The 12784-nt window shown below is 40.7% G+C and overlaps 1 protein-coding gene across 4 annotated transcripts in view; it reads right to left on the minus strand.

Annotated features, from left to right (window-relative positions):
- The window catches only part of babam2 (BRISC and BRCA1 A complex member 2), a 223271-nt gene that overhangs the window by 77346 nt on the left and 133141 nt on the right, over positions 1–12784 (minus strand). For all 4 annotated transcript variants that reach the window (XM_085997911.1, XM_085997913.1, XM_085997909.1 and 1 more), the window contains one exon: positions 6748–6857. In XM_085997911.1, coding sequence (XP_085854037.1) covers positions 6748–6857 — 110 coding nt within the window. The remainder of the gene's footprint in view (positions 1–6747; positions 6858–12784) is intronic.

Raw genomic sequence — 12784 nt, forward strand, 5'->3', positions numbered from 1 at the left:
ATTTAATTCTTCACTTCCACGAAAAAGATTTTAAACATGGTGCCCATTTATTTTTTGGTGAGGGTTGAGAAGCAACTCACATGACCTATTCAGACTCATAATGATTCTCCAGATTAATTAATGATCATAAAAATACAGAAATGGTGAAAACAGGCAATGGAGACCTGATGGATTTAAAATGTATTCCCTTTGTCAAAACGACTCGTAAATCACCTACAACTGTAACCCTCATGAGTACAAGACCTTTCTTGCTCTGAATCAATTCTCTATTTCACAGGAAGTAACCTCTAGTTGTTATCACATATGTATTTACACATTTTTTGGGAGGGGGGGGAAGGGAAAGGGAAAATTAGAATAACAATGCAGATTTTTGGATTGGCTAACCACAACTTTCACGGCCATGATCGATCAATTTCAACAGAAAATGAGTGGGCACTTCAATAATGAAGAGTGATCATCAGTTCTAGGAATTCATGGAACAGAGTGTATAGAATCATCACGAGGATGAAGTTATAAAGCTCTAACACAATTCAGTGATTCAGGTGACATCCTAAAACCAAGAAAATTAACACTGCAAGGTTTATTAATGCCAGTGAATTCTCAACGTTGTTCTTCAGCCTTCAACCACCCTCCCATTTATGTTGCTATTTCACCCAATTCCATGAATTTTGGCTGGTCATGTACTGTTCATATCAAGATCTACACTTAATTTTGTTTAAAAAGCAAAACACCAATAATTCAGATAAAAACATACAGAACAGAAATGTGAATGTACTTTACTATATCACCTATTCATTTACCAAGTTGCTTTAACAGGATTTTTGACTAGGACATTTATATAGTGTTTTAACTATTGGAAATTGAAAACCCACACCTTAATTCCAAATGATGTGAATATACACTGCCCAGTCTATACACTGTAGAACATTCTTTTCTGTGGATATTTAGAAGAGCATTGTTATCTACCATGTCAAGTCCTTCATCACGTTACATCCACAAAATGTAGTTTGAACACTTTTGTAACATAAGCTAATATAGTAGCACAGTACCAAGTGACTGGAAGAAGAACAAAACGATCAGGCTCTAACGTAATATTGAGCAATTTTATTTTATGAAGAACAGAAATTCTGAGTAAGAAAGAAGGAAATATAAAATCAGACTACTGCACCCTTCTATTTTAAAAGTCTTGATAAATAGTGAGGCCAGTAATCATTAACTATAGTAAATATTTAAACCAACTGATCAGAAGTACTCTGCTCTCACTATCTCAGGGTACGCTAGGAGTGCTGAACACAGCAGGGTCATTAATATATATTTAATTTAATTTCAACTGTTTGTGCCAAAATTTGAAACAAGAAAATAGTTCTGTCCCGATACAAAACTAAAAATGTTGATATTACTGAATGAAAGCTTAATGCGTGCATATAACATTCTTTTGCCTGCTATTTTAAAGCAGGAGGTTGATTTAAAACTGTGGACGTAGGAATGTACAGAATTGGAAAAGTTCATTTGAGTCCATCTGATGGCCCCAGAGTTCAACAATACCATTCACTCGCTATGTCCCTCAATCGGTAAAGTATCTGATCTGTCCAGTTACCTTTCCTCTTCTGAGCTTCATCTCGTGTCTCATCCCCGCCACCCTCCACCCCACCGGTTGGCATTTTCAGGGCCATGGTAAATATTCCCAGGATGCAACTTATTGGTACCCTTAAGGATCTTGAATATTTCAATAAGATTCCCTCTCAGTTTTCTCTTCGTGTAAAGAAACGCAGCTTCTTGCAGCTTATGTGCCCGATGCCAGGTATCAGTCAGGTAGTACTTTGCTGCACCTTTTTCAATGCCATATTTTTCTTGTAACATTGCGATCAAAAATGCACACAGAGCACCAGATGGGGATAAACTACTGCCTTGTATAAACTTTGTATCACACCCTGTAATTTGTGATCTACGCCATGCACAATAGTGCCTTATTTACTATTGCCAAACAAAATGCAGACAGTTTTAATGATCTGTCCAACAATATTGCAATCCCTTTTCCCCAGTGCTGTATCCTGTTGAGTAACACCATTCAGTTTATAATCCAATGTTTATTCTGCTTCTCTAGTCTTATCACTTTGCACTTGTTGACACTGAATTTCATTTGCCACTTATCAGCACAATGTCTCAATTTACCTAGATCCTTCTGCACCTGATCAGCCTACTCTTGATTGTCTGAACACCCCCTTCCCCACCTTGACATTATCTGCAAATGTTGACACATTTACTTCTACCCTCCTTTCCAAATCACTGACATACAATGTGAGTAACAAAGGTTTCAGCATTGATCCTTGGGGTACCAGCTAGCTGATTCCTGCCATTCTGACAGAGTGCCATGGACAATCATCCTCACAGCCACACTCTTGACCTTGCAATCTCACATGGCCTCTCTACTCCCATCGTATCAATCACAGATAAGGCCACCTCTGATCACTTCCGTATATCCCTCTCCACATACATCCCCCTTCCCACTCCCAACCCCACTTTCTTCTGTGACCGCCCCTAGAAAAAACTCTCCCCCAAGTCACTTACAACGGCACTTTCAAATTCCCAACTGTCTAGCCGTTGGCCCGCCATTCAGCACAACATTTCTGCAAGTACCGATCTGCTTAATCACACCCTCACCTCCATCTTTGATGCCTTGTCCCCAATAAAACTATTATTTTCTCTCACCCTGGTCTTTCCCCTTGGTACGGTCTCCACCGCCGTTCCGTCAAGTCCAAGGGATGCAGACTTGAACGTTTATGGCGGACAACTGGTTTAGCAATTCATTGTTAGATCTGGCTGGACCACATAAACCACTAGTACGATAGCAAAATACTGCAGATGCTGGAAATCCGAAATAACAACAGAAAATGCTGGCAAAACTCAGCAGGCCAGGCAACATCTGTGGAGAGAAATTAGAGTCGACGTTTCGGGTCTAACCCTTTTTCAAAACTGGAAATGAAATAGATTTCGATCTATTTCATTTCCTTTCCAGTTCTGAAAAAGGGTTAGACCCGAAACGTCGACTCTAATTTCTCTCCACGGATGTTGCCTGGCCTGCTGAGTTTTTCCAGCATTTTCTGTTGTTATTTCACGTAACCCACTATTGGGTTCTGCTCTCCTCTGGCAAAACTGCTCACTATTCCAGGATTATCCTGGAATGCAAAGATAACCCTTGGCTTTATTATCCACTACAAAACGTCTTCTTCAACTCCTCTCTGCTGCCCCATCCACCTCCAACATCAAGTGCGAGGACCTCATGGACTTCTTTGTCACTAAGATGGAGACCATCCATTCAGCTCTCTCTGCCGTTTCCCTCCCTTCCCCTAGCCCACCAAGCCAAATGCCCCCTAAGGTTGCCTCCTGCCCTAGCCCTAAACTCATCTTTCTCTATTCCCCCCTCCACCCCCATGCCCTCTCCAAGCTCATCTTGTCAATGAGCCCCACCTGCTGCTCCCTCGACCCTTATCCCACCAAACTGCTGACCACCCAACTTCCCTTCCTGGCCCCATGTTAACTGATATCGTTAACAGTTCACACACCTCATGTACTACCCCACTCCCCTTCAAATCTACCGTCAACAACCACTCTGTCCTTGCAAACTACCACCCCATCTCCAAACTCCTTTTCTTCTCCAAAGTCCTTGAACGTGTTGTTGCCTCCCAAATCCTTACCCATCTTTTCTGCAACTCCATGTTTGAACCCGTCCAACTAGGGGTGTAACAGTGGTACTCCACTGTGATCTGAACTAGATATTTGAGCCTTTAGCATATGTACTTATGTGCGTCTCAAATCTTTTTGAAGGTGGACCAAGAACCATCTGGACAGGTACAAATTGTTACGTTCACAGCAAGTGAATATACAGAGCAACAAACTCACTTAATTCATTAAGTACAACCTGTATTCATGTAATAATGCAAAAATAAAACCTCTATGCTTGCCCACATCAGTGGGATACCTTGCTTGACAAACAAAATAATTTCGAACTACTCGTCAGCATTCTTATTCTAAGTTTGTCTCTTTACCTTCCTTTATTCACAACCTAAAAGGAGGGCCTATGCTAGACAATCCACATCAATACCTTTAATCAGGCAGCTCCCAACACAATGGGTGAGGTGCCAATAGGCTAATGAATTGCTTACATTTTACAGTCTGTGGCGGGAAATAGCAACAAAAGCTTAACTCAGTAGCATTATATCCACTTTTCATCTCATTACAGTTTTTTAACTTGTTGAATACATCCTACTTTAAAACACAACCCTCTGCAAAATTTGTGTGTGGAAAAATGGTCAAAAAACTCCTGAAATGTGATAGGAACATAGGAACAGGAGAAGGCCATTTAGCCCCTCGAGCCTGTTCCGCAATTCAATGAGATCATGGCTGCTCTGTGACCTAACTCAATATATCCACCTTTGCCCCATATCCCTTTATACCTTTGGTTAATAAAAATCTATCAATCTCAGATTTAAAATTAATTGATCTAGCATCAATTGCTGTTTGCGGAAGAGAGTTCCAAACTTCTACCACCCTTCATGTGTAGAAGTGTTTCCTAATTTCAATCCTGAACGGTCTGGCCCCCTAGTCCTAAACTCCCCAACCAGCGGAAATAGTTTCTCTCTATCTACCCTATCTGTTCCCCTTAATATCCTGAAAACTTCAGTCAGATCAGCACTTCCCTAGAATTTAGACAGTTAATACACCCTAATTTGCATAATCTCTCCTCGTAATTTAACCCTTGGAGTCTGGGTATCATTCTGGTAAACCTACCCTGCACTCCCTCCAAGGCCAATATATCCTTCCGAAGGTGTGGTGCCCAGAACTGCTCACAGTACTCCAAGTGTGGTCTAACCAGGGTTTTGTATAGTTACAGTATAACTTCTACCTACTTGTGTTCTAGTCCTCTAGATATAAAGGCCAGCATCCCATTAGCCTTTTTGATTAAAATGTCATGAACAGGTGCAGAAAATAATGATCTATGTACCTGGATCCCCAAATCTCTTTGGAACGCCACTGTTTTTAGCTTTTCACCATTCAGGAAGTACCCTGTTCTATCCTTTTTAGGTCCAAAGTGGATGACCCCACATTTGCCTACACTGAAATCCATTTGCCACAGTTTTGCCCATTCACGTAATGTATTAATATCCCTTTGTAATTTTATGCTTTCATCTACACTGCCTACAATGTTGCCCATCTTTGTGCCATCAGCAAATTTGGATATGTGGCTTTCTAGCCCATCATCGAAGTCGTTAATAAAAACGGTGAATAGCTGAGGCTCCAACACAGATCCCTGTGGGACACCACTAGTCACACCCTGACAATTAGAGTACCTGCCCATTATCCCTACTCTCTGTCTCCTGCTGCTCAGCCAATTTCCTAACCAGGTCAATAATTTGTCCTCAATTCCATGGGCTTCAACCTTAGTTAACAGTCTCTTATGAGGGACTTTATTAAATGCCTTCTAGAAGTCCATATAAATAACATCCATAGATGTTAGGCTAACTGGTTTATTATTCCCTCATTTCCCTCTCTTACCATTCTTAAATAGCGGAGTGACATGCACAATTTTCCAATCTAAAGGAATGGTCCCTGTATCGAGAGAACTTTGGAAGATTATAGTTAGGGCATCTGCAATGTACTCACCTACTTCCTTTAAAACTCTGGGATGGAAACTATCTGGTCCTGGGGATTTGTCACTCTCCAGTGCCATTATTTTATTCATTAGTTATTTTGCTCACATTAATTTTGCTGAGTCTCTGATTCAATATTAGTTTCCTTGGGATTTCTGGCATGCTATCCTCTTCCTCTACTATAAATACTGATGCAAGGTAATTATTCAACATGTACACCATTTTGTTTATCATTGACAATATCACCAATATCAGTTTTCAAGGGGCCAACATTGCTCCTGACCACCCACTTTTTCCTAATATAATTGTGAAAAAATGTTATGTTGATATTGATTTTCCTTGCAAGTTTCTTTTCATACTCCCCTCTTATGATCTGTTTTGTCATCCTTTGGAAAACATTTGGTGAGGGACTAAGTGGATAGCTCAAGAGCTAGGCGCCATCATGATGGCTTCCTTCTGTGGTATAAAATTCTATGATTCCAGCTATACCAACTGCCAAATGCCCAACAGTGTGTGATTATATTTTAGATGATTGCTTTAGAACCAGAAATGACAGGTATTCATGGAAGGTATACACTTTACTGATGAGTTATTTCTCATTAGGTTGGAAATAGTACCTTCAATTTTTTTTAATTTTTTTTATAAAAACAGTAGAAAAATTAGGAAGTTTCTTGTACGGAAACTATTCCGCCTAATATTTGCTACTCATTTAACACTTTCTTCAACCAGTGAAACTCATTTACTTTCCCATAAGGTTGGCCTGTCAGATTTTGTTCGATGAGAGTGTGGTTTGAGGTTGACCCTATAACTTACAAGGCCACAAGAAATAAATCAATGCAGTATCTGACGCTTTTTAAGGCTTCTTTTGCAAGAACATTTTATAATATGTAACTATTTGGTTTAAAGTTTAAAAAAATAATAATGCTGGGGCAAGATACTGAAAGACTAGTTATGCCTGATGAATGGTACTCCAGCACGAATCTTTACCTTCAACAGGCGGGAAGAAGAAAGTCCGAGTAAAAATAGAATGGTAAAAACGTATGGAATTTGAGAGATTATTGGCTTTTCAACTGGGGTCACAGAGAAGTATTGTACTTACTGTTCAATCCTTGGAGACAGGTACAGTTTGGGAAACACTTGAGTGGCTTCAGCATCCTCAAAACTGACAGAGAGGAGAGCAACATCTTCTCCGGGGTCTACTACTGTGTCCTGGGAAAGAGGAAACAGAAAATATTGTGAATGTAGGATGTATTATTTCATATTTTATTGCAATGCTTTGGAATTATTCCTCACCAGACGTTTTCCATTTTTCCTTGTGGTCTGAGATAGCAAGTTAGCCGAGGGAGTAGACTTCTCCCTCCCAAGTGAGCCATGAAAAATGCTCTGTTAGTTGATAAGTCATGGGAATTTTCCCTTCTCCAAGTAGAAATACTGTGTGCATGAGAGGTTGAATCTCACTGCAACTGTGGCTAGTTACAAACGGCATTGGGATTTAAACCAAAACAATCATCTTGTAGGCAAGCCTTGAACAGTAACTCCTTGAGCTTTGTGGAACTTTTGCATAGTGTCAATTTCAAGCTCTTCAGATTAGGTTAGCTTCCAAGAACATATCTTGGCCCAACCTCAGTCATGACCTTATCTGGCCTCTTGTACTCTTTACGTTGTTTTTCTGAAGTAGTTTGCGGACTTCCAAATCAGCAAATCATCATGCCTACTCTTCCAAGCTGTTGCAGGCCTATAAATCATGTAATTATCTCAATTTTCCTCAGACCAACAAACAAACTCCTCTATCACCCCAAACAGCCCTTCCCCTGGCACCTTCCCGTGCAAGCGGAGGAGATGTAACACCTGCCCCTATACCTCCCCCCTCCCCACTGTCCAGGGCCCCAAACACCCCTTCCAGGTGAAACAGCGATTTACTTGTACTTCTCGCAATCTAGTATACTGTATTCGCTGCTCACGATGCGGTCTCCTCTACATTGGGGAGACCAAACGCAGATTGGGTGACCGCTTTGCGGAACACCTCCGTTCAGTCCGTAAGGGTGACCCCGAGCTTCCGGTCGCCTGTCATTTCAATTCACCGCTCCATTCCCACTCGGACCTCACCGTCCTTGGCCTCTTGTACTGTTCCACGGAAGCTCAACGTAAACTCGAGGAACAGCACCTCATCTTCCGATTAGGCACTCTGCAGCCCTCCGGTCTCAATATCGAGTTCAACAATTTCAGATCATAACCTCGGCCCCTATTTCATTTTTACTTATATTTTTCCACTCCTTTCCTCCCCCCCCCCCCCCTTTCCTTTTGTTTCTCTCTCACACCTGGCAGCTATCTTTTGCCCTGCCAGTACACTTTACACCTAATCCCAGCCTATTACCATCTCGTCTAGCTTCTAATCTCTTTTACTTCTTTTGGTTCTTTTATTCTTTTGTCCGATCGCAGCCCTGCCTTCGATCTAGTTCCTTTTCTCTCCAGTTTTGAAGAAGGGTCAAACCCGAAACGTCAACTCAAATTTCTCTCCACGGATGTTGCCTGACCTGAGTTTTTCCAGCATTTTCTGTTGTTATTTAAGACATTTTCTATCCCTGGAGCTCACTAACTGGGTTGACCCCAGAGATATTAACGGGTTGGCTGGGTGCTCTTGCCACACTGGTGACCAGGAAATCTACTCTAGTACCTCTACACAAGGCGAGGGATAAATTGAACAGCTGTTAATGACTGGTCGTGGAGCTCCTTTGGCCGATGCTATCTGTCCTCTAGGTTCGGTAATGAGGTGCAACATGGAAACCGGTGGGTGGAAAAAGGGGAAAGAAAAAGGAAAATTACATTTTCCTTTAAAAGTTCAATTGCAGGCAATAAACATTTCCAAGAATTACAGACTTTGAGAAACGAGGCATGCATAATTGTATTGAAGATGGATGAGATGAATAGATAAGAAAGGTTATACATAAATAATATGGACAACCTTACTCATGTACTGAATTGATGAGATCATGTACACTTCATATTCCATTTAGATATGGACATAATCAGACAACAACTAAAGTATTACACTAGTCATAGTGGTACTAACATGAGTTTTAAACTCTAATTTGAGTAAAAGGGGGTTCAGAAAGCTGAATCAACTTTGTCCAGGATTATATTTTATGGTAATCAATAAAAAGTCAAAATAGATTCTTTTCACACTAACTGCCACAAAAAACAGATTATTGATTTTAGGGTATCAGATTCATAATTAAAAGATATTAAAATAAGTGTTTTGATTAAATCAATCCTTATTTAACCTGGAATAACAGTAACAGATTAAAAACACCAACATAAACATAAATAATATTTATTGTTTAAAATCTCAACCTCCGCACACACCAGTAGCAAGCAACCACTTTGAACACGTACAGCTAATGTGGTAAAGGAACTATATCCTTGGCATTGGAATTGAAGGAGATAGCATTAAGACTCTAAGCTGGATTTTGAGGGTGAATAATCTTAAAAGGGAGTAGAGATCCATAACACTGGATCTCCGTCCATTTAGAGCATCATGTGCAATTCCAGTTCTAGTGCTGTATGGTGCAGGAAGCTCCCACTGTGTGTTGAAAGTGGTACTGGGTGAAAGATGATCGGAGATTGTTTGTCAGCAAGAATGGACGAGCTGCACCTGTCACAATACCGCCAGTCATATTATAGGCCTGGCAACCACATAAGACAAATGTAGTAAACTACTGCACATTTCTGCAAGAATACCTACACCCAACATGCACAGGCAGTGTTAGTAATGGTCAGCTACATCCTCAATCAACCTCCACTTCCTTATTGCTATATACTGCATAGCTCTATGGGGAAGGTGCTCTAGAGTGGTTAACAGAACAATTATTTTTGCAACCACCTCATACAGCAACACCTCCATTTCACCAGCCATGAAATAGTCAGGCGCTAGGTTGCTCAGTAACTTGCCTGCAGACTCCATTTTGTACTTCCACATTGAGTCTTGTTTGCACGGTTCTTACTCATTGAACATAAGAATAGGAGAAAGGCATTCAGATCCTCAATTCTGTTCCGGCATTCAATTAGATCATGGCTGATCAGTACCTCAACTCCATTTACTCACCTTTGCTCCATATCCCTTGATATCCTTACCTAACAAAACTCTATGGATCTCAGTCTTGAAAATTTCAATTGACCAACCTTTTAAGAGAGAGTGTTCCAGATTTCCATCTCCCCTTATGTGAAAAAGTGCTTTCCAATTTCACTCCTAAATGACCTAAATATAAATTAAGATTATATACCCCTTTGTTCTGGATTCCCTCGCCACATTAAATAGTTTATCTGTACCTACCTAATCGCATTCTTGTTTCATTTTGAGCACCCCAATTAGTTCATCCTTCAATCTTCTAAACTCAAGGTAATACAAAGCAAGTTTATGCAATCTGTCCTCAATTTAACCCATTAAGCCCTGGCATAATTCTGGCGAATCTGCGCTGTATCTAAAGCCAATATATCTTTTCTGAAGTTTGGTGCCCAAAATTGAACGCAGTATTGCAAATGGAGTCTGACCAAGGCTCTGTACAACACAAGCACCACTTTCTCACATTAGTATCTCAATGCACTTGAGATAAAGGCCAATACTTCATTAGCCTTTGTACCTTGTCCACTAAATTTTAATGATCTGTACAGTTTTGTTGACTTGTCGAAAAAAATAATGCCGATATAGATATAATCCACATAGCAAGATAAAGCTCTGAGCAGGTGACACGTCCTTTCAACAAAATATACACAAGGTGTTGGATAAAGTGTCAACAAAATGACAGCTTTATAAGAAATGTCCAGTCTGGGTTTCAAACAAAGCTTGGCAAGTTCACCACTAAAGAAAGCAGTTCACAGAGCCTTCTTGCTAATGTAACGAGCTTTACATTCAAAAATAGGTTATGCAAATCCATAGATTTGATGGTTCTGATATCCATTTATTCAGAAACAAATTAAAATCCCATGTAGGAGTTACCCAAGAAATTGCATGTCTTGCTTTCCAGGTGACATTCATTACTATGGGTAGCACTTGGTGTCACTCAACTGTCCACCTGCCCTGAACCCAGTCCTCTTGCAGTTAAGTTCCCTTCCAGCAATGCATCTGTTATTGGTGATGAAGTACATTAACCCTTTCAAGACATTACTTGCTTGTGATCGGCAGCTGAGGCCTGCTCACCCTTCACCGGTTGGAATACAAGAATGATTGAGAGGACCACTGGCTGAATAAATTCAGCCTTTTTATTGGGTAAACTTAACATCGACAGCGAACAGGTGTTCAACTCACAAAATTGGACGTGTGGATCTCATTAGTATTTTAATTAAATTTGGTCAACCAATATTTGGGCAGGCACTTCCTCACGCCAACATAACTTCCTGTGGAAACTGGTGATCATCGTTGTCAGTAGTGGGGATCTAGCCTTATACTTCTGCTTCCCATTTTATGTGCACATTCAACTGAAACCAGGTGTAAAAATCTCACTAAATCCAGGCCCAAGTTTTCTATCCTTATGCACCACATAATGCTGTAATCTCTTAATATGCTGGTAAAAAAAATAAGCAGTAACCATGGAGAACCACATTCAGTTTAATTGTGTCTCTACCAAGAATCCTTTAGTGCAACAGATATAATTATTTGTTTGCATAATATTCAGGGAATATTAGTGAAAGGTCAAACTACACAAAAGGCATCAAGGGGCATGGGGAGAGAGTGGGAATATGGTTTTGAGATAGAGGATCAGCCATGATCATACTGAATGGTGGAGCAGGCTCGAAGGGCCGAATGACCTACTCCTATTTTTCTATGTTTCTACACAGGGTGGGGGAGTTAATTTGTTTGGCCATCCAGTTTACAGTAGACTACATCCAGGCAGTTAAGTTGACAGGATGATTATTCACATGCCAATGAAAACTACAGTAATATTGTATTTGTAATGTAAAACTTCTGGTTAAAACCCACAGTCTGTAACCCAAAACCTGACTGTAGCTTTGAAGTAGGCAAGTCTTCCATCAGCTGATAAACATAAAATGTACTAATGTAGTCACTCTGTTTTTGTCGGTAGAGATGCATACAAAGGACTGAGTCGTGTGTCGGTAAAATGCATTCGCTGGATTGAGTCGTATATCTCTGGATCAATTAGTTCTCAACAAATAAATGTCTCAATTAAACTTCAAGCTATATGAAACAAAGAGCATTGCAGAAACAGCACATAAGGCGTAAAGTTGAACATATGTTGAAGAACAAGATTTACTAGCGCCAGACCACAACATGAGGCCTATATGAGGTTTTCACATCCTTTCACTCAGCAAGCAGGAGTTTATGTATGTGGACCACACTTACTGAATGCACTTAAAGAGATACTCCAGGTTGGTTACTTCAAAAACAAAAATCGAATGCTTACATTAGAATGAATTGCACAAAGTTCAATGAGCTACTTGAATCTTTGGATTTAAAAAAAGATATATTTGCTGCTAACAGAGGTAACTTAAAATAGCACTAGTGATTTTGCAGTCAATAAAAAAAATACTTGATTTGTTCGTAAACCAGGACTCACAAGTCAAAAAGCATATACTGCAGATCAGGGGTAGAATTCTCCACTGGCTGGAGTCATACCTAGCACAAAGGAAGATGATTGTGGTGGTTGGAGGTCAATCATCACAGCCCCAGGACATCGCTGCAGGAGTTCCTCAGGGCTGCGTCCTAGGCCCAACCATCTTCAGCTGCTTCATCAATGACCTTCCCTCCATCACAAGGTCAGAAGTGGGGATGTTCGCTGATGACTGCACAGTGTTCAGTTCCATTCACAGCTCCTCAGATAATGAAGTAGTCCATGCCCGCATGCAGCAAGACTGTGGCGGCATTCAGGCTTGGGCTGATAAGTGGCAAGCAACATTCGTGCCACACATGTGCCAGGCAATGACTATCTCCAACAAGCGAGTGTCTAACCACCGCCCCTTGAAATTCAACGGCATTACCATCGCCGAATCCCCCACCATCAACATCCTGGGGGTAACCATTGACCAGAAATTTAACTGGACCAGCCACATAAATACTGTGGCAACAAGAGCAGGTCAGAGGCTAGGTATTCTGTGGTGAGTGTCTCACCTCCTTACACCCTAAA

This window comes from Somniosus microcephalus, chromosome 9 (assembly GCF_052327205.1).
Source record: "Somniosus microcephalus isolate GS21.2 chromosome 9, FLI_Smic_1.0, whole genome shotgun sequence".
Classification (NCBI taxonomy): domain Eukaryota; kingdom Metazoa; phylum Chordata; class Chondrichthyes; order Squaliformes; family Somniosidae; genus Somniosus; species Somniosus microcephalus.